At 49.6% G+C, this 22,581-nt stretch overlaps 1 protein-coding gene across 3 annotated transcripts in view; it reads right to left on the bottom strand.

The window, feature by feature from the left end:
* Positions 1-22,581, bottom strand: part of LOC122374538 (transmembrane protein 184B-like) — a 33,522-nt gene extending 10,941 nt beyond the window's left edge. For all 3 annotated transcript variants that reach the window (XM_043353345.1, XM_043353347.1, XM_043353346.1), the window contains exons 1-5: positions 22,442-22,581; positions 21,914-21,998; positions 21,456-21,743; positions 8,866-8,956; positions 1,582-1,749 (exon numbers count right to left, since the gene is read on the bottom strand). In XM_043353345.1, coding sequence (XP_043209280.1) covers positions 1,582-1,749; positions 8,866-8,956; positions 21,456-21,743; positions 21,914-21,995 — 629 coding nt within the window. In that variant the 5' untranslated portion in view covers positions 21,996-21,998; positions 22,442-22,581. The remainder of the gene's footprint in view (positions 1-1,581; positions 1,750-8,865; positions 8,957-21,455; positions 21,744-21,913; positions 21,999-22,441) is intronic.

Here is a 22,581-nt window from a genome sequence, read left to right as displayed (position 1 = left end):
GCGCTGTGGGAAACGGAGGGGGTCAGAGATGGTGAAGTTGTTGATCAGTAGCGATGTTACACATGAAAAACTGTGGACTGCGCGAGGCATTACGGTTATGGAGCGCTTTGGCTATACAATACCGTCTTGTAATTTAGTCATGCTTTGTTATAATAGCATGCATTTAATTCAAAAACCGGCTTAAAACTTTAACGAAAGTGATCATCTATGAGCCAACCAATAATATGAGTAATCATCAGCTGTGGTGGTGCAAACATGGTGCAAATATTTTGCGGGTACACGCACAACTCGCCCACTGCAGACGAAACAAAATTTCCATACCCTATTTCAACTTAGGCGCAACCAATAAACAAAATAGCATCCGATCCTCTGCACCATATCACCTGCATGGCTGGTACGTGGCCGATCGATAAGCCACCGTACGTGTACGCTGCATTCCTTCCCAACATACATACGAACACATCAACACCTAAACTCTACTCTTCATTTTTTAACACACAAACCCAGGAACATTTTCTAACTCAAGCAAACTTCCCAGTTTGCCAAGCTTCATCAAACCCCACGTCTCTCGCTACGCGTCTTTCCTCGCCCAACCGTCACAGCAGGGCGAGCCTGGGGCCGGGCCCGCGCGCGCACCGTGGGCCTGATCTGCGCGTCCGCCGGCCGGCCGGCCGTGTCAGGCGGGCCTCAAGGCTGCGCGCCCGCCGGCCCGGCCACTAGTCGCCCATAACACCGCCGCCGCCGCCGCCGCCGCCGCCGCCGCCGAGGGAGCCGGCTCGCCTCGCTCACTCTGGCACACCTTGCTTTGGCGGCGGGCGCCGGGCGGCAGCGGCGGACGGCGGCGGCGGCGGCGGCGGCGGCGGCGGCGGCGGCGGTGGCAACGTGTGGCTCCCAGCGGAGCCACAACAGCTGATCAGGTAGTAGACGAACATAACTCGGCAGGCCGTCACAGCCATCGACATCCGCCAATACATTGGACAGACAACCATAACTCAGCGGAGCACCGACCGATGGATGGATGGGCCCGCCGATCGGGGATCAGAGAGGATAGATAGAGGTTGGACCCAGATCGGGCCGGATTACGAGAGGTCATGTTACGGCGACCAATTATAAATGGCTACATACAAACACAACACTACACATAAACACAAACTGCACAATATCAAACGTTACGAAATACATCAAAATGAAATGAATGTAGAGTGTGAAACTATTGTTTTTTCTTGTATGGGTTGTTTCATGCACACACAAGGAGCGGCAATCCAATTGAACTGAATTGCCGACAAATACAGAAATTTTGAAGCGTCTTGGGATTGGTTTGATCAAAAGAAATATAGCACCACATTGTGGCAATAATGGATTCACGAAGAACCATTCTAGCATGAAATTTCGCTGATTTTGACCGTAAACACACACACAACATGAAATATGTCAAACAGTGAGCATTTCATCTCTCTCCCCTACTTAACTAGCCCTTGCCGCATCCGGCCCTGCATCACTATACCCTTGGTCTATCTCACTCTCCCTACTCCTCTCCCTCTCCCTTGCCCCCTAGCTCTTCTCCCCCATCCTTCCTCTCACCTCCAGTATCCGTCCGAATATTTTCCGTAGGCCTCCAGGACGATGGTGACACAGGCCATCACCGGCTTGACCACACAGAACTGCAGAGTGGCCTGCTTGCAGAAGCGCAGGAACTCGATGGTGTAGCTGCGGCCGGCCAGACAGCAGGTGCAGCTGCACAGAGTCGTCCTGAGAATGGAGGGGGGGAGGTTAGATGGGGGTTAGGGTGAGGGTAAAGAGCGTCGAGGGGAAGGAGAAGGGTAATGGAACGGGGTTATGAAACAGCAGACAAGAAAAAGCAGAGGCTTGGTGAAGAGGAGGAGATGGAGATCGGGGTTCATGTCTGGATTATGGGCGAAGGACATCAAATTGGGTATAAGGCGACGGGAAGTCATGTAGCAGGGTCATGAGCAGCGGCGATGAACAGTGAACACACAAAGCAGCAATGATAAAACAGTACAAAGAAGCCTTCGGATTTATACCCTGCAAGAAAAGGAGATCAAAAGTGAGAAAATCGTAAGCAGTACATTGCAACAGATCTGGTCCTATTTTACCAAATAAAACGATAAAAACCTCGTAACCGTGAAAAATCTCCTGGCTGTGACAATTGCGGCACATTTTCTACGGAAGACAAACGACCGCGCCACTCCGAGTCTCCCGGAGCGTTAGAAGATAACACTTCGCCGACATTACTGATACGACGGACGTTTCTGTTAGAGGCAGCCGAGGTAGCTGTTTTGAAATAATCACATCCTGTCTCGTCACATAAATTAAAACTTAACCCGCGCCCCACTGGGGGGGGGCTATTTATAGCCCCCCCTCCCGTTTTTCTGCAATAACTTCCAAACCGCTTGACGAATCGACGCCAAACTTTCAGTACCTTCGGCTGCATCAATTTGACACCTTGTGTCAAAATTTGAACTTCGTAGCTACCATAGGTCGGCCGGAAATGACGTCAGAGTGACGTCATGTTCGTCCGATTTCGACGCAAAACATTGAACCACGGCAATCGCTCCCAAGAGCTCAGTTTTTAAGCTAGATCCAATTTCTTTGCATGAAAGGACTCAGAATTGACCGCGCTATCAAACTGCTATCTCGGATTTTCAAAATTTTGAAAATTTCGAAAATTTTATATAATAATATTCAAAATTTATATTTTTATATTTTTTTCAAAAAGTTTTTGACTTTTCGAAAAAACCGGAATATATGTGACAGAACGCATGATTATGACTAACTCTAGCAAGTTTTAGCTAAATATCTTCAAAAATGGCCACGTTATATGCATTATTGCAAAAAATTCACAATTATTAATTTTTCAAATCAATTTTTCAGTACGTATTTGGCATCATACACCAATATAAATGGCACCATCGTGTTCCTGAGCTCAAACTGCATCCAATAGACACCTTTTTTGTTGAAAAATTTCAACTTCAAAATTTGACCTTTTTTGACCTGAAAGTGACCTGACCTAAGCTAATTTCGACTCAAAATGACCTTGAATGACACAGACGACATCAAATTCGAAATCTATGGCCTAAATGGACCATAAAACATGTGTCACGTGACCGACGCATGATATAATATTTTCGTGACCTGTGATGACCTGACCCTGACCTGAAAATCAAAGTACAAGTTTGGTACCCTCAAGGTATCTAGAGCATCTGTTCACGAGTGTGGAAACCAAAAATGAGCCTGATCTGACTTGTAAGACGGCGGCCAGAGCCCAAAATGTGAACAAGCCAAAGTGCTAATAATTTTTACTTTGACCTGACCTGTGACGTCATCGGTAACCTCGAGGTCAATGAAATTAGGTTTCGCTCGACAGTTTTTCCGGGGCTATCAGACGCCGTTTGAATTTTGACGATCGGCCCAGTAGTTTCGGAGTTAGAAGGGGGGGCTATGAATAGCCCCCCCCCCCCCAGTAGGGCGTGTTATACACAGACCCCAGTGGGGCGCGGGTTAATTGTTGTGATGCATTCGGAGGATATGTGCTTCATCGAGATGCAAGGGAGTATCGTCAGACCTTAAAGACATCACTTTGCATCTCAAATCCCCCGAAGCCGTTCCAGCTTTAAAATTCTCGCTGACAAGTTCTCGCGACAAAGTTGGCTGCCGGGGGCCTTCAGCAGCGAGCAGATTGGTGGAATATGGGACATTATGATGCTGCTCAACAGAACTTGAACCAAATCGGTGCTAATTTCAGTCGTTGGTATCCGATCAGTATGCAATCAATCAAAGCCATTCGGAGAAATTATGACGCCAAGGCGTCAGCCAACTTCCTCTTGAAAGTATTCAACTTGATACAGTTGAAACAAAGCCCTGTGGTGACATTAGCGAGAAAACGAGTGAAGTGTCTGCAATTTAAATGAAGTCCCCAGGCCCATATGCTTTATCAAATGAAAACCGCAGCGTTTAGCGACATACTTTGGTTGGTCGATAATCATAAGATTGCATATATTGTGAGCTTAGTTAAGACTGAAGATACTCCATTATGCCTTATACCACCGAGGAATAAGTGCTTCAAAAAAGCAGAAGAAAGTTTCGCTCAGCTTCCGTCCATGTAAACTATAATCAGATGAACCCCAAGAGACCCCCGGGGTCCTGTCGACATCAATATCACGGTGATACCAATAAGAGCTCATTGACGGACCGTCCGGACCATCTGTTCAGTGACGTCACCGCCCGATGACGTCACAGATACATCAATACGGCCCCGAGACGACAAATAACTCGCTCGGTGCCAGCTTACGGAGCATAGGATTACATGGTACACCATTCAAGCTATAGGTCAGATTGGTACCAATGTAGGAGAGCGGTCACGCGTGCATAAGAAGAGAGACTGGCATGCCTTATGCTTCGCGAATTTATTGGGGCTCCTTCAGCCATGCGCCGTAATGGCAAGATGCAAGGTTCAGGCACTCAACAGCACAAAAGTGATATTAAATGCTTTACTCCCAGCATGATGAATTTCCTAAAGCACTCTGCAAGCTTATGCAGATCGTTACCACTTAGCGTTAGTGATGACGGCACTAAGGGCTATATTTCCACAGTATTGAGTCAGGGCCTCGCCTCTGCTGACACCGCCGGTTAGAGCTATTCTCAGGAGCTCGAATGGCCCGGGACTGACTTTAATTTTGGTGAAGTGGGTCGTCAAAACGCGGTGGTTTCACATACCGGCTGCAGCGGATTGGAAATATTCGCCTTCTGCGCACTATTGAGAGTTAATAAGTCACTGCACGTGGACTATTGGCATCTCTCAAAAGGCAACACTTCGATCTACACAACTTCATCACAAGCGACGTGTTACCACAAGCACAAGACAAGCCTCATCGAACCAAACCATCAATCGTTTCAAGCATTCACACCAAACACGTAAACATTGAACCGTTTAACTTCCCGTGATTGTTTTTCGAATTCATCGAGATCACATCCCCAGTACAATGGTCTCCTAATTGGAAAGCCGGAACAGGACCTCTCATCAATGCTGGATAGCTGAGGATTCGCCTAAGCTGTGCCGTAAGAGGAACGTTCAATACCAGACCACATCTACCTCACCATTGAGCAAATGACCTGCATTCAGAGACCGAACGTAGCATCGTTACATGTCAGTAGAACGAACAATGTGTTATAGGACACCGTGGGTGTCTTAGCTATGGGTGCCGTCCCCTAGGATAGTCATTAGTTCAGTAACGGCAGCCAACTATAGCACAGAGTTCCCAGAACCAAATAATAACTACGTTATTAATCCTGATCCGAGGTAGCCTGAGATGCGGCTAGGTATTTATAGCTACATATCCATCGGGGGATGGATGACCAAGATGCCACTGCACTGAAAGAACATTCGTTCGGCTGCACTCTGCAGCTGGCGCTTGAATGGGCCCAATTGACATCTCCTAGCCACGCCAACGCGATAAAGCGCATTGAAGACAAATTGTAAGACGTACGAGACCTGTCAAGAGATCGTCAATTCTCTCAATTACATGGGACGATGAATGCCCTCAACTAAATGCGATGAAGGGCCGTCTTCGTCACAGCCCTGGGCCCCACCACAGCTAGCAGGCGAACCGCTCGACAAACCCACGGACAAACCAACCTCAGAGGCTCAGTAGAGCGGCATGCCAATGCAACAGCGCAATTTGGTGACGTATCAAAACAAACATCGAGCTGGCTGACTTAGCACTGCACGGCATGAACCGCGCCTAAAGGGCGGTAAGGCGTGGTGGTGGTAAGATGTGATAAGGCACAGTAATAACGTAAACTTACTGGTAACGAAAACGAACAATGACACGATTTGTCGTACAGCAAGGCAACATGATGCCGTAGGTATGGCATGTACACGTGCGGCACAAAAAATAAAACACAGAATGGCGTCTGTTACCATTACCTGCTACTGCCCCGTAATGGCAAATACCAAATTGTATTTGCTTAATGTCATGCAATAAATAAAAAAGTGGACTCATAACGGACACAGCGAACGACGCTCTACCCTTCAACAAGGCAATTAGACGTAGAGTAACTCTAAACGTCAACTTCACAGTAAAGCACGACACATCACACCATGCAGACGTTTGATGCCTCCGCTACAGCAATTCAACCCCCGCCCTGTCCAAAGGCAGCTGTCGTCCCAGATCAACTGCCGAGCGAGCCGTATTGACCTACTCTCTACGGGATGCGCCGATCCCGGATCCCGCGTTGGCACGAGACCCGGCCAACTTTTAGACACAAGTTGCTCAAAGCAGCACACCGATACTATTTACACGACCGGGCTATTCAGGAGTGCCAAAGGAAGACTTCAAACTCAAAGGTTCTTTGAAAGTAGTTGCTGGAATGTCTTCAACTCTTCACCGAACGGAAAATCAAATAGCAAAGTCTCGTTTAAATTTAGAAACCTGTCCCCAGTTCTAAATGCACTATGCTGCGCGCACGGCAAACACATTACATATACATCAGGTAGTCAACTTCTCATCTTCATTCAGTCCATAGTATACGGGAGCATAGACCCATGACGTCATCATCCTCTAAATGACGTCATCAGAGGCATAAAGTACGTCACCAAGTAATAGGGTGATAATGAGAAGAGCACCTAGCCTCAGCGGCCGTCACCAGACGTTTACTTCCTTTGACTCAGACGGCATTCAACATGCAGCACACAAGCCCATTTGAATACGGGCAGGTGCTTAAGAATGGTGCAATCCAGGGCACCGCGACCTAGCAAACGTAGTAGACATTGGCATGCATCCAAGGCAACAGCAAGGTGAAAACCACTCTAGATGCGCGAGTGCTTGTAGAATGTAGACGCACGGGGCGATACTGTTACTGCAATCGTATCAGGTTACGTAACTGACTGATAAAACTCGTGCCTCAAGATGATCTTTATCGCTGAGCAGGGGGTTAAACAATCATAAAACACTTTCCATTTCAACACAGGAAGTGGTATTTCACGCGCCCTCAAGTACTCATGACAATATCCTGCCTGGGCAGGCTCGCTGACATTAAACCTCTGATTTGTTGATGGTAGGCAGGTTGATCAACGACACGCTTAGTTACGTCAACACCTCCAGACCAACAAATCATCACTTCCCTTCCCGCCGGGGCGCGCCTCCCCGACCCCCCCCCCCCCCCCCATCAGTCACAGGTTGGCAGAGGGCCAGGGGTGACGCAACGCCGGTCACTGGAGGTCATGGCCCGCGTCACGGTCTGTTACGTCACAGTGAAAACGGTCCGCCACTCTGACCTCGTCTAGCACGCGGCCCTTCCGCTGACAGCAATTCAGTGCTGGCGTCATCACTGCAGTGCTGTTAATTGTTTCTGTGTCTTTACCTGTCCCCTACACAGTCTCTACAGCTCAGTTAACCAGCGTCTAGTCCCACTTTGACAAATCTTCCCGTCAATGAGCGTCTTTTCTGATCATTTTATCCCCTTTTCTACCTTTTATTACTCCTCAAACGCCCTCTCTTATCACTAAAACGTCATTTTACTCGCTCGTCATCTTCACTCTGAAAATTAAGCTAATCTAAACGCTCTTGAGCTCACTCTAGCCATTCTAACCGCTCCTAAGCCCACTCTACCGTCTCTTATACAAACTACCTTTAATCTCTTCACTCTACCGTTAATCTGTTCACTCTACCGTTTCTCCTACAAAGCCCACCACTCTCCGTGCCGCCGCCAGTCTACCGCCGTTTGGTCCCATCCTCTGCCCCGCGGCTATACCGCAAAGGTCAAAAGCCGGGCCCGGGGTAACGGTTCGCTGCACGGCTACACATGCGACCGCCGCCGCCGCCCCCGCCCTCAGCCCGTCCGGGCCAGTCGCTCGCGCTGCCGTTGCTACTACCGCCCAAGGCCTCGCCAGCCAAAATCGCAGCCGCTGCGACCCTTACCCCTGCAGCTGCAGTGCAAAGCGGTCGTTATAGTTTGCAGTAATAGCTTTCAAGCTTTGTGTAAAGCTGCGGAACGGTCTAAAAATTGACGAAAAATCTTATAACATTAGAGAAATGTCTTCAGAAGAATTAGCTGCAAAATCCAAAAACATCCTGGAGTCCCGGATCTTAGGAGATCTTAGGAGAACATCCTAAGATTCATCACCATCCGCTATCCTGCTTTTAATGTATTTTCACGGACTTGCGTCCTAGAAAGATAAAATTCGCGTCATTCTCATCCTTATCCCTCCATCGATATTCCATCCCCTTCACCCCTGCCGTCCTACCCTCATCTATCACGGCCACAGCTTCCCTTCAAAGGTCAGACCTCCGCCCCACAGCTCAGGTCCCACAATCAGCTGGCTGTTGGGCCCACAGAGGAGAGAGAAAGGTCGAGCCCCCAGCGCGGCGCCCGGAGTCGCCGGAATACCTCTGTCGGTACAGAATGTCGGGACCGCGCCGAACAGCTGTTGCGCCACTCTGTGCCTCAATGGCGTCACGAACGCACCACAGCCGGTGTCGCTAAGGCTCGCTCTTACAAAGGAGCGTGATTGTGAATGGGATTCGGTAGCACTGGCCGAACCATTTGAAATACTGGCCGAATGATGAAATATTGTAGCGTGGTAGCAAATATAAACTGAATGACTGGGTTCTTCTAAAGCCAATATACTGGTTCCCCCACTTGGTTATACCATTGAACCTTCAAAATTACCTACAAACCCTACAAAATTCTTCGCCGGGACCATAAACAAGAATTTGTGGAGGCTCGTAAGCCGAAGATCAACATCCCACAAAATTCACCAGTGTTGAAGCATAAGAAGCTCGCAAGTTAAAAAAAAAAACGGAACCTACTGAAGCTCTGCCTAGGCCACTGAAGGCTTTCACTCACTTGATGGGCTTGCCGCGGATCTCGGACATGATGTTGCCCTCGCCGCCCAGGTACTCGTAGCAGAGCGACAGGAAGTTGTAGATGACGAACGCTGCAACAGGCAGAGACACAACGTCAGGGCGGTGTTGGCGGGATCACGCAATATGTTTATACAGAAATATATGTCAAAGTCTGCTAAAGAAAGCTAGAGAGTGGCTCAGATTAATTACAGAGGGCAATGCAGAGGGCACTCGAATTATTGAGAATTATTGACTCGAATTATTGACACTTCAACTTAGAGTTATGAACGTTGTTCGCATGAGCGCACAGGCCAACGTGAGTTCGTCAAGGGATGAACATGTTTAACTTCAATGTTGGCAGAGACATGAGCATGTAGGCATTATGGCAGCGCAATAGGCGGCCATCCGCTCTTCAATGCTGGAACGTCGAGTTACATAAAAGCGCCCCGTTTCTAATAAACCGTCCTAGACTTGAAAAAGTCATTTTCATATCCAAAGCAGCTATTAGCTTATACCAATAGCACAGTTTCAGATGGCTCACTACGGTACGGTACAACCAATACCCACATGCATTATACATGTCAATCCAAAAGGAATGACAATGTGAATCACATCCCGCGAACCCGCCACCTGACGTTATTTACATGAAATACACTCCACACGCGATCTGACCGGTTTACATAACATCGACCTTACAACCGTAACCTCCCCCCCCCCCCCTTATATCCGGGTCCAACCCAGTCCAGTCCACCCGCGCCCCAGCAGGAAAACTGGCCTCACTCTGAGCTCCGACCAATGCCAGAATCATCAGACGCTGGCTGCAGAGCTGGACCGAGGCCGGTCAGGGAGCAAAAGGCGGCGAGAGAGACGGAGAGTCAAAAGTTCAAGGCGGGTCAGGGATTTATCGTAAAAGGAGTTCTGTCTAAAACTACCCAAAAAGCATAGATAAATTGCGAGTGCTTCAGCGATGGACATAGCAAGAGATGCACTTTAAAATCAATAAATTTTACAGTCCCGCATGCAGCCACCTGTTCACATAATATCCCTTCCCTTGTCCACCATTTCAGTCAATTCCGCTGGTTTCTAACCTTCACTATCAAGTTGACACAAGATACGCGTTATCACCCAACAGCCCTGCCTGCTGGCGATATCTCGCTAAAACGCCGCGGTCATGGGACCATGGGCACATAGAAGTTATTGACGCGGCGTATCAGTGCCATTTCCACCAATCAAAGCTCAGGACAGCCGCCAGTCATGCAGGTATGCGGCCGGTCATATTCGCCGGTGACGTCATTAGTGGTTAGTGACGTCACTGGTGGTTATCTCTGTAAGGCGAACGGCTAGTCGCATTTGCAATGGCGAATATGAAGGAAAGCAGTTAAGGCGGGGACTGAGACGGAACGCATGATAGGTCTTCAACAAAGGGCGACAGAATAATATGGGATCCATGACGTTTTTCGTACAAAATGGACAAGTATGAACGATAAATGTGCGCCAGGTTCAAAATTTACTTGACTTAATTGTGTACTGTACACACGACAAATGCGCTGTGTGTAAAAGGTACCATTCAACTGTGTCAACTCCTCCTCCAGTATTCAGTATCCAGTATTCATTTGGCTGCTAATGTGCATTACAGATGTAACTATTGTTTCAAAAGTAGACCTAATTGATATCGCTTACAACCGCACCTGCCCAACATCAAACCCGCATTCAGGAACCACCTCTGAATCACCACCCAGCAGGCCCAAGGCCACACCCCACCTCAGCGTGGGTCAATGGAGGTCAGTGTGGGCCCTCCCTCCCCCTGGCCTCTCTCTTATCAGTCCGACCCCAATCCCCCACCCTGGGTAAGAACGCCCACAGTCCCACACCCAACAATCAGAGCCAGAAGGGCTGTGTCCGACCCGACAGCGAGACAAACGCTGGGTTACACAGCTCCGAGCTAAATAAAGAAGGTAATCTTTAAAAAAAAATAGGAGATGGTAGTTAAGGTATGGAGCTTTCATAAAAAAAAGGCGACGAATATCCACATCGCAAATCAAGTTGTTAGAATTGGTAGCCGACAACAAGAAACAGAAACTCGTCAATCCGTAAGTTTTCAGTATATTTCAATGCACATATTACACAACAACAGCAAAGGTGCATAGGGACCGTTAGTAAAAAGTCACCATTCCGTTCACTGATAATAATGCAGAAACTAGCGCGTAGCGCCTGCAGCTTGGTAAACAACTCCACCAAGGGCGATGTGATGATGAAGGTCAAGGTGAACTGCAACAGCTAGACGCTGCCGTACGAGTGGCAAAAACGGTGTCTCCGGTCTGCGCCTGCTCAAGATAGCGGTGTGGAGATAGGTGACTTGCGAGATCACGGGCTGATAAGTCACTCGGCGCAATATTTGATAACCTTCAAACAACACACGGGGCAGGGAAGCTTGTAGAATACAGAACTCCGACGCCTAACTGGTCAAGATGAATAGGCTACAAGTGACGGATTAAATAAATTCTAGCCCCTTTGATTGCTTTATTATGATGTCTGTACCTTACTCATGTTCAACTACTTATTCGTAATTGCTCCATGTCTATTAGGTACCGACATCGAATTATTCTATCGATATTTCCGATAGTGTTGCACGTCTCACCAAATCTAATCCCCCAATCTCGTACCAACCACCCCCACCCCCCACCTCTACCGGCCACCAGAACCGGTCCATCCCACGGCTGTCGGGGCGGTGACCGATTAACCCCCCCCCCCTGCCCTCCCCCTCACTTTCCCCACTGTGACCGTGGCCTGGCCAGCCACTCCCACACACAGGGGGCCAGGTCAGCGACTGAAGCCTGTCATATGGCGGCTAGACTAGACAAAGCATGGGGAAATCTAAAAATATAACGCTTCCGAGCTGAGAATATCTCAAAAACTGAGTAGATTCCTCTCAGATTTACATCCGCTTCCCTCGGATGTCTGTAATAGCGCTCTCCATGAGATTCCCTCAACCTATCACTTCATGGAACCCACTCAACCCAGCGCCAGTAACCTTGCCCTGATTCAGCCATACCAACACCTTCGTGTAGCCCACGTCTGCCTCCCCTCGGCTGGCACCAGTAGAACCGCCCAGTCACTGAAGTCAATCTCCTTCACGCCACACAGCAGGGAGCTCACGAAACAACAGGATGACTGGGAGAAACGGCTCGAAAACGGCTCGCAGCGGGCGTTCAGTGCTGCAGTAACAGCCCAGAGCTGCGGCGGATAAGAGAAGGAAAGGAATGCAAAGGCAGGAAAGGCAAAGAGAAAGAATCGGATGGCGGAGATAGGAAATAGTTTCACATCTTGTAGAAAAGGAAATAAAACACATAATAGTTGAGTGTCACGCTGTCTAGCGGCCTTTGATGGTGTGGCTAATGCCACTGAGAAATGAAATTCCAGAACAAATCGATGGTTTGAATCAACCAGGCCATAGTTTTAGCCTCTGTAATTAGCACAACAACTGGATTATCTCCGAAACACCTAAACCCAACAACTTTAGTGCCGCTAATACCACCCAATTCATCACCGTTTACTCCAAAAATATCACCCATTTAATTAATGAACACTACGATTCCATCGCGCCAACTTAATCGCCCTATCACCTATCAGAAACGCAGCGGCGACCATTGAAATCACCCTCCCCGCGAGGTGACCTGGGGTTCAGGGGTCCGTGGATACAGTGCAGGTGGGTTCGTGAAGACGAGTCCGTGGATACTGGACGCTGGCCCGTGGACAATGGACAATGGATAATGGTCCGTGGACGGTGGACACTCGTCTTTGGACATTGTGGTCTCCGTGGACACTGGGCACTGGTAATTCCGTACACAGTGAACATTGGTCTGTGGACATTGGTCCGTGGACAATGGACACTTCTCCGTGGACACTGGTGGGTCCGTGGACACTGGTGGGTCCGTGTGGACACTGGCCCCCTGTCCAGGTGACGCCGCCGCCGGGTAGCGCGATCGATACAGAGAGCCGGCCATCGGCAGGCAGCTCTGGCGTCGGACGGCTCCGGCTCCGGATCCGGACGAATCCGGCGGCCGGTAGGGCTCCTAGGCAGCTGTCAGAGAGCTGATGCTGCAGACAGAGCTGCTGAGACAGAGACAGAGCTGGTGCCGCAGACAGAGCTGCTGTCAGCTGCGGCTGCCCAGCGGGCTACAGACTCACAGCTCCGGGTAGTAAACCATACGCCGGGCGTGAGACAAAGCTCAGTCCAGACGTCACTCAGACACTCAGCGTAAAGGAGGTGCCAGGCAAAGCTCAGATACAGCTGTGGCTGAGTGAGCTGACAAAGACACAGACAGGCTGGGCGTCAGACGCCCGAATCAAGGCGCCAGCCCACGGCTCCCATATTTTGATATCTCTTGGATACCGTTTCAACCCAACAAACCTCACAAAAGTCAATCTTCCGTCCCAGCCTCAGACTCTCAATTTTTCTGCACCTGTCTGGTAAGGAGACCAGTCATGAAAACATTTTGTGGAACGGTCTTTTAACGGAAACAAACCCAGCCAGGGCTCATCTACAACTCTGCTCTAGTAATTTACTGTAAGTATTATCGAGTTCTCGTCTTTGCAGCTGGGGTTTCTCAGCCCAGTTTAATTGACCGACAGAAAGAAGCACGCACGAATCCCTCACACACCGGACGAGGGCAGTCGACGTGCGCCGCTTTCCGTCACGCACGCGCCGCCACTGCCGCCGCCGCGCCGCCACCTCGCGTGGGAGCGGCACAGGTCTAGTAGCGTTTGGATCGACCGGCAGCGGCACATACGCGTAACTAGCACGTGTAGTGATCATGTGCAGCGTGTTAGGCACGTAACTATATAGATCACGTAAATAGAACAACAGGGTGGGAAAAGGGCGGCGAGGTCAGCTATCCGGAACGCGAGGTTGGCAAATAAAAGTAAGCAAATAACAGGGAAGTAATGCTGAATCGGAAGCCTTCGATCTTACGTTCAGGACCTGTCTGCCCATGTGTATTTCGTTTCCATGGCCCAAATGGCGCGGTGGGCGGTGCAACATAGGAACACTGTAGCTAGGCTACACGAATGATTTTATCCATGACGATTTGGCGTTGCTTTCCACCCAAACTTTTCACTATTAGGGCCAAAACATTCAGTAACTAAACAGTTACTATTCTAGACTATCTCGCAAATCGTTATCATCCTTATTCCCGGCAAACTGAGGTGAACGCCACCCACCCAACTGTGATACCGGCCTGCTGGACACCACGGGGAGGGATGTCCCCAACGACTGAACTGCGCTTCCGAGGGATGTCACCGGTTTTCCGGTGAACGATACGAGGCCCGCTGTGGTTTTTGGCAGGCAGTTTCGACGGAAAGTGTGGGGGGGGGGGGCAGGAAGGGGGGACAGATCGACCTCCAACACACTCCGGTCAATTCGAGTTGTCGCCCACACAAGTACGTTTACAAGGAGTTATGGTCGGGAATCGAGGTAGTGTCCCTGGAAATGCTGCAGTGTTATTTCAGGAGCATGTGCTTTCAGAACTCAGTACTATCTACAGAGGCTCGGAGCTATGTGGGTGAGGCTATAGCGTGGAAATAAAAACGTCAATGATAAGCACGAAAAGAGCGTATAGTCCCTACTCGCCCGTCAGCTCACATGACTCAACTCAGTCTAGTACAAACAAACCCGCATGACCCACCGGCTAGACCGGATGGCCTGTGTCTCGTCTATGGCAAGGCTGCGTGCCTCACATGACTGTCCGATCAGACCCCGGTATCTGCAGACCACGCTACGGCCTCGATCAAGGCGCACCAGCCCGACAAGTGAGGCTAATGTTAGCTGTTCCAACTTGTCCGGTCAGCATCCGTTTAACAGAGAAAAAACGAGAGCTTACAACGAATCGAACTCTTGTCATAATGCATAATTAAATAAAGCATATAAGGTAGTTACTATGCAGTTTCCATCCTCTCCAGGGCCTGAAGAGATAGTGATGACATTATGTAAGCTGCAAGTTCGACGTTGAATTTCCCGCAGACCAGACGCAAGGCCACAAATTTTACAGCAAAACAACTGCGAAACAGCCGGGTGTTTTCCCCAAAGTCGTGGCTGCTGAGCAGATATTGTGTATCCAACGAGATATTGTGCTGAGGCCAAAGCGCTCCGAGGAACACTCGAGCAGATAAAAGAATCACAAGCTGTTCAATATTGAACTCCATATCCCCTACTCCCCGAGATCAAACGTCGAAACAAACTGGGTTATCCATTTGTTGCAAGTGTCACATTACAAATGGGATAGGGAACATGCTCAAAGCTGACTAGAGCAAAACCCTTTCTGTACTCAGCATCATGTATCTGATGAGTGTCCTTGGTTAACAGCAGCCTTGATTCTTCAAACAGCACCACCCATCCCACCATTGCCCTGCTCTAACTGCCCGCCTGCAAAACACCCAACCATCCCTCCAATACAGCGCCATGACCCGTTGACGCCGCCACACCCCCGCTTACGTCATGATTTCGTCATGATGACGTCACGCCGCCCACGCGGTGCCTCGCTCCCGCCTGGTTGGATGACTGGGCCGTCCGACCTGCTCCGACCCAAAGGCCGAGGCCCGACAAAGAGGTTACCGTTGCGCCACCATTGGCCAATGCTCTCAGTTCAAGTCGCTCACCAGATACCAAGTTAGAACCATGGAGAGGGATATCAGAGTTTTATGTCATTCGTCAGACAAAAGGAGAGAGATATTTCCTTCAATCTCTTTCCCCCTGAGACGGCTAAACACTGAGCTGCAAGATGTGGGCCGCTGCAGCGCTTTGTAACAGCGAACTCAAGGTCTCGCCGGGTGCGGGGTGGAGCCCTACAGTGGATTTCATAACGACCGATCGACGAGTCACGAGTCACGAACAGTCGTTCACGAACGACATTCATATATCACGAACTGGCAGGCAGCGTTTAAGGTCCATAGCACATAAGTAGCGTACGTAAGCCGACAAATTGCAGCAAGCTACCGATAGCGTTTACCAGACGAGCCTCAGCTAAGATCCTGACAACATAAGGGTATCTTTCTGGGTCATTTCTCTCCAATAGGCATCGAGCGCACGTCTTCCATGAATTTAGCCACTCAGTCGTCCAGCTCACAGGATAACATTTGGCCACTGAAATGTCGCCAGGAAATCAATTTCACCAGGCAGCTAACAGCTCCATACATCTGCATCTAACCTTCTACTATCCTTTCTAGTCGCCGGTGAAACTTCATGATTTCTACGATCGTCTACCCGCCAACTAGCATCACACCTTCAGCTTATCAACCTACCTTCTCTTTGCCTCACTATATTCAGCCGGGCAATTTGTCTTCTGTCTGCGCATCCACGTTCAGTGGAGCAGTCAGCCTTTGTCTACCCTTCTATGCTCAGTACAGCAATCATGTACAGTTCAGATACCTTCTACCTTCAGTCCAGTCATGTACCCTTGTCTATCCCTCTACCTTCTGCCCACCGTTCTACCTTCCCTCTGCCCCAGCCCCGACACCTATCCGGTCTGATCCGGTTGCCCACCACCGACCTCCCAGCGGCGTCAGAGCAGAGCAGAGCAGCGTTTCATTAGCGTCGTACAGAGACGCCGCGGCCGTCGGGGACGGTCGATCGCCCCGCCGGCCACGACGGTCCCAGAGGGGGGGGGGCGCGTCCCAGTCCCGTGGGAGGTGGGGGTAGGGGGAGGGAAGCTGATGGTCTAGCCAGACGGAGCTGGGAGCTCACTGGAATGGACCCCCGGGGGACCGGCACAGACGGTCAGTCAAGGTGGTGCGAGGATGTGAGAGGTGGGAGGGAGTAAGGGAGGTAACGGAGAGGTAAAGAAGAGGAAATAGATTGATGGAAAGGAAATGCAGCCATCAGGTAATTGCGTGAACAAAGAAAATAAAAAAACAGGTGCAATAAAAAAGAAAATAGAAAACCCAGCCTAGCAGATCTTGAGAAGGAACAAAGACATGTGAATGGAACGCCCATCTCTGTTTATTAGAGGAATATAACAAGATGAATAGAAAAATCGTCATTATATGGCAAACGTATCTGACAGCAATCCTGTGCACAAACAGTGAAAAGGCCTCGCTATGAACATAAAGTGCGACCCATCCAGCACCACCAAACTAAACATCCAGCAGGGTTCGGGAATTTCCCCAGTCCGGTTATGTCCAGCGTGCAGCGCTGTCGGTCTCCAAACGCCAACGCAGCAGCCGGTCATTCCGCCCCAGACTCGGCGAACCAAACCAGTTTGACCGCAGCATTCCTCCGAGCTCCCGGCGAACGAGGAAAATACTCTCGGCACCGTGAATATTGCATCACACGGCCCGGACACTATTCCTGTAGGAGACACAAAGCGACGCTGGGCCATACCAATGCCGCAGGGCTCAGGAGAACACCGAGTTCTACAACTTGGAGAGAAATGAGTCACGGCAAATCGGAGCCAGCAAAGTCGTCATGCAAAGTAAGGCGTTATGTGAAGAGGATGCATCGCTTGCCATTCACGACGCCTTCGAGTCACGGATCATGAAACCAAGATCATCAACTCACGGCCATTCACGGTAACCACGACAAATCACGACACCTCACGGCATGGCACGTCACATCACGGCGCGGGGCGGTGAACCGTCCAAGGTTTTTCCCACGGTAGCCCCCTGGAGGCGACTCCACGAGCTGTGCAGCGCTCGTAGCCATGGTTATCCACGCCGTGTGGCGCGGGTTAGGCTCACACCCTGCGCCCGTTCTCGTGATAGGTAAAATGGCACAGAGCCTGATATCAGTTATAGCCCACTGCGCAGAATGGCCAATGGCGCAGACATAGAAAGTAAGCCAGGAGGAACAGGCGACCAAGAACCTTCCTTACTCTAAACCCTATACACCTTTGATAAGCTGCATAGCTGCAATATAACGCCAGTTTTCCCTTCGCCACACATTTCCGTAACGCCCGCTTGTTTTTGGCACCATGCCAGCACCGTGCGCGTGCACTCGGCACGTGCAAAAATAGCCCCCGATCTATCCAGCTCAGTCGCAGCCAGCATCTGCGGCAGATTTCCCCGGAGAACGCGCGGCCCCGCGGCCCATGACAGGCTTCTCCTACCTTTTTTCATTATGCCAAGCCACGCCGGCGCGGTGCGGCGAAAAGGACCAGATGTCACAAGGTTGTGACGTCACTGACCGGACGATAACTAGAGGTCGAAGGTCAATCAGACCATGATTGGCGCAGTTTCCGCCATAGCGACTGGTGACCGAGAGAGCCACGTCGCTATCACAGAGACGAGTGGCGATAATCGAATAAAAGCCAGAAAAGGTCGCTGCTTTGGAGTGGTCCGTGAGCTTACTGCAAATTTTCAGAGTAGGTAATAGTTCTTTCCATAGCGTCGCTGGACAAGCTAGACAAACAGTAACTTAGAATAAATACTGCACAAATAATATCGATGCATAAATGTTCAGAATTTTCGGACAAAATCGGCCATATGAGTAAAAGGATGTTGGTCACGAAGCTAAAAAAGCATACTTGGCTCTATCTCTAGCCATGAAATTTCAGACGCAATTCTACCACCTACGCCCTACCCTCCCACTCCGGTGCCCCACTTCGCAGTTCGCACAACAAAGACCTCAGCCGCCGCCGCCGCAGCCGGTGAACCAACAGGAAGTTGATACAGACCGCAGCGTGGCACCCAACACAACGATACCGCGGGCCAACGCTCCAAGTCACCGGCTCACACGTTAGCCGGGGTGGCGGCGGCAGCGGCGGCGGCGGCGGGAAAGCTTGCATGGTGTGGTAAGGAGACATGAAGTTGAGTGAATGCCATCATGGGTCGCGAAAGGCACGGAGTCGATGGATACAGGAAGAATGGAAGAAAGCAAAAGAGAGCTGAATGCTCCATACAAAAGTGAATAAAAACGAAAGCTGACTTCTTAGAGTGTTGCATGTAAAAAGAGATTAAAATGGTAAGAGAACCATACCGCAGCTAAGGACAGAAAGAAGGAGCCGGTGGAAAGAGTAACAGCTGACTAGCGCCGACCGCCGCCGTATCGATTTGAGGGTCCAGCCGCCCCCCCCCCCTCCCCCTCAATGCCGTCGGCCACCAGCCAATACGGCAGTCAACACCAGCAACGGCACACTTCTCTGTCTTCCCTGCCGACTGGTTCGTCTGCGTCTGTAAAGTGCATACAGGCTCCCCTAACCCCGCAAATTTTATCCTCTGACGACTACATCAGTCTCCCAGCCTTCATATCTACCTTTAAGAGCTAAAAGTACCTACGGTCGCACAGCAACGCTCAAGGTCACGTGACGTGACGGGTCACGAAAAGGCATTGTCACGGTCACTGACTTTCACCGGAAACACGCGACATGAAGCTCCCCCCCCCCCCCCCCCCCTGAGCCGGGACCAAAACGGTAGCATGCCTGTCGTAATTTCCATTGTAGCTAATTAAACTCTAAGCTGCCTTACTCGAGCCGAGTACACGTGCGGTTTAATTGCTAGTGAGATGAAGCGGCTTGACTTCAACATGCCGGCGGAAGAGCTCTGAAGTGACGCGGAAATTAATTTGTCACGAACAATTTGCCTTTAATTTTGAAAATTAGTTAGGACGCTGTATTTAGATTGCGCTGCACGAGAACTCGGGGGTTTCGACGACGATCGGAGAGTGCTTAACCCGGCAGTTGCTGGGGTATTCCGCCACCCACCGTTTGCTGGGGGGGGGGGGGGGGCGTTAAACGCCCCCAGCCGATAACTCGAGAACCGATAGGCGCAGCGAAACGCACGAGGCGGCAAACGAAAGAACGCGACGAGACGCTTCAGATGAGTACTTTAAAATTGAATTTTGAGATCACAGGTCAGGTCAAGGTCAGGTCAAACACCTGAAATCGGGCTTTCAGTAGCATGGACTTCAGGACTTCGCAATGGGCGCCTCTTGTCATAAACTCTGTCAAAACGGTGCACAATCCATCATATAAGACCTACAAGAGTGTCAGCTCCATGTAGGGGTCAGTCAAGCATAGGTCAGGGTCAAGGTCAGGTCAACCGGGTAAGCACATATCCCCGAAAATCGAAACTGATATTCGCAGCCTGTGACACATGTTTTATGGGTAATTTGGGGCGTAGAACACGTTGGTGACATTCATTTTATCATATGTGTACGTGTTTGGCTCAAAAAGTTCAATTTAAGAAATGCATGTATCATGGTCGTGAAGAAGTCACGAGAAATTGCCAAGATTCAGTTCCAGATTTTGGAAAATGCGGAACGATAATCAAAAATCGAAGATTGCCATTTGATTGTTCATGGTATTGGCAGTCTAATGGCGTTTACGGCATGTCTGTATGTCTATTCTGTGATTTTATATGATTTTTTGAACATATGCCGTTTTTGGTCGAAAACTCAGAAATCATGACGTCACTAAAACCTCGATATCTCAAAAATTTTCCGACCGATTTTTTTGAAACTTTGTCACAATAACCTTCAATCAATTCCCTACAGGTACCCAAAATTTGGCGCGCCTGCGGCGCGCCGTTTTTATGCTATGGCCCGGCGAAAAAAGTGGGGGCGTTTAACGCCCCCCCCCCCAGCAACTCGCGGGTTAACGCAACACCTCGCGAAAATGCCTACATCGGGTACCTAGCTTTCACAAGACGTTTAAATCGTAACAGCTTATCCACCTACCGACAGCATCATAACCGTACTTCATTCCAATTGCAATTGCATTCCAATTCCAATTGCTTCATTCTCATTCCTTCATTCCCCTTTCCATTCCCACCCCCAATACCTGACGCTCCCCAATATTCTCTCACTGGTTCATCCACCAATAACTTCCAGTCCAGTAGTTACCTCTCATATTCCCTCAGTAAGTCCGTACCTTCAAAACATCACATGACTAGCATCAGCGGCCCGATACACACCCGCCTCTATTTGACGCGTGCCAGGCCGCGTCACTAACAGAATTCCACAGCAGAGGTCTGGTTTTTGTCAATCTGATCAGGGCCACCCGCCTGCCTGACCCAGAGCTGATGAGGCAGAAATGGAACACTGCCTGACTCAACTACAGTGGGTTTACACTCGCTAAATGGGTATTCGGGAAAGCTTAATAGGCTGTCAATTTAATTTGAATGAAGGGTGTAGGCATCAGTAGCGCTATATTTTCACGGCTTTCGAGCAATTATTAGAGCCTACAAATCACAATATCGAATCTGGCTTCATTTCACCCGCAGTTACCGAAGGTTGAAGTTCGCAACTATTCTCTACTGAATGCCAGTCCACGGGGCATTAAATTGAATGAAGACCAAAATGGCAGAAAATGTTATGAGGTCACCAATTTCACGAAGTTACTGAACTCCACTGAGTGAAATGCAACCAAGTTGCATCAGTACAACGCCCAGTGTAAAAAAAAAAACGTCAAGAAACCTAGCCGTTCTTCGAGGGGAATATAAAAAGTCAAATGTTAAAGAACGCTTAATTTGATAAAAATTATAAAATGAGCCTCGATAAAACAAAACTTGAAGGATAATGCCTCATGACACACCCAGTAAGGGCAAAATGTATCCGACGGTGGCTTACCACCTCACCCGTTCCCATCTCCATTCCCTCCTTACCTTCGTAGCAGTCCCGCACTGTGTTGAAGTAGATATAGTAATTATTCTTATTGAAGAACAGCAGGCTGAGCCACGAGTCGAAGGCGTAGATGGGCACGATGAACAGGATCCGCACTATCCACCGCTGCTCTGCGGGGTTGGTGTAGAACCGCAGATGCTGGTAGATCTGGTGGACTGTGATGAGGAGAGCCGCCCACACGAACGCGCCGGCGATGGCCTGGGCTGAGACGGTCTCCAGGAAGATGTAGCCCTCCTCGCCGGGCAGCGGCACGAGAGGTGTGACGGTGCCTGGGCGGAGAGAGAGGAAACTGTGAGACACAGCACTGCAGTTTGTTCGGCACTAGAATTCTGTGCAAAGGAAAAACTTGCCAGACAACAAGACCAGATGACTTCCCCAAACTGACTGACTTTCCCAAATTGGGACATGGCTGCTCCACAGTGCTTTGCGAAACACTTACCATCAGGCAGCTCTGAGGTATTGGTGGCAGCCGCAGTCACTGCCGTAACAGCGGGGGCAGCTGTTGTTGTGGTGTTGTTCATTATCTGCAACATCAACAATTCCATTTGTCAGCAACAATGCTGAAGAATGACATCCTAGATCAAGACACCACAATGGGCATGAGCTGGGCTTGAACATACCATGCTGCATCATCAAAAATTTGATTTACAAAGGTGGGTAGGTAGGCGGCATGGTAATGACTAATGGATAGCCGAAACCTTGCCCGAAACCACATGGAAGTCAAAATTGTGAAAATGCCATCAAGCAGACGTGCAGGCTGGCATGAAATTTGCAATTATTGATGAATACAATAGGTGATATGGCATAAAAAATAGATAACATGAAATAAATTGTAATTGGCATTACAGTTTACACTAACAATGTGAATGATTGGGAGTGGAACTGTCCACAAATGCAATTAAACCGCTAAAACGGGGATCAATGGAACAGCTGGAGCTTAGAACACATGATAAAACAAATTCCTTACCTCCTTCCAAACCTATACATTTTATTCCAAGCCACACAAGATAATTCGCCGACCGCACAGACACAAACGCACTGCACTCCAACACAGCCAACGCAACACAACGCAACACAACTATTTCGCACCAGATGGAGACGTAAACT

The sequence above is a fragment of the Amphibalanus amphitrite genome, unplaced genomic scaffold (assembly GCF_019059575.1).
Source record: "Amphibalanus amphitrite isolate SeventyFive unplaced genomic scaffold, NRLGWU_Aamphi_draft 001669F_arrow, whole genome shotgun sequence".
Taxonomy (NCBI): domain Eukaryota; kingdom Metazoa; phylum Arthropoda; class Thecostraca; order Balanomorpha; family Balanidae; genus Amphibalanus; species Amphibalanus amphitrite.
Note: the sequence above shows the minus strand (reverse complement) of the source record. Positions and strands in the feature narration are given on the sequence as shown.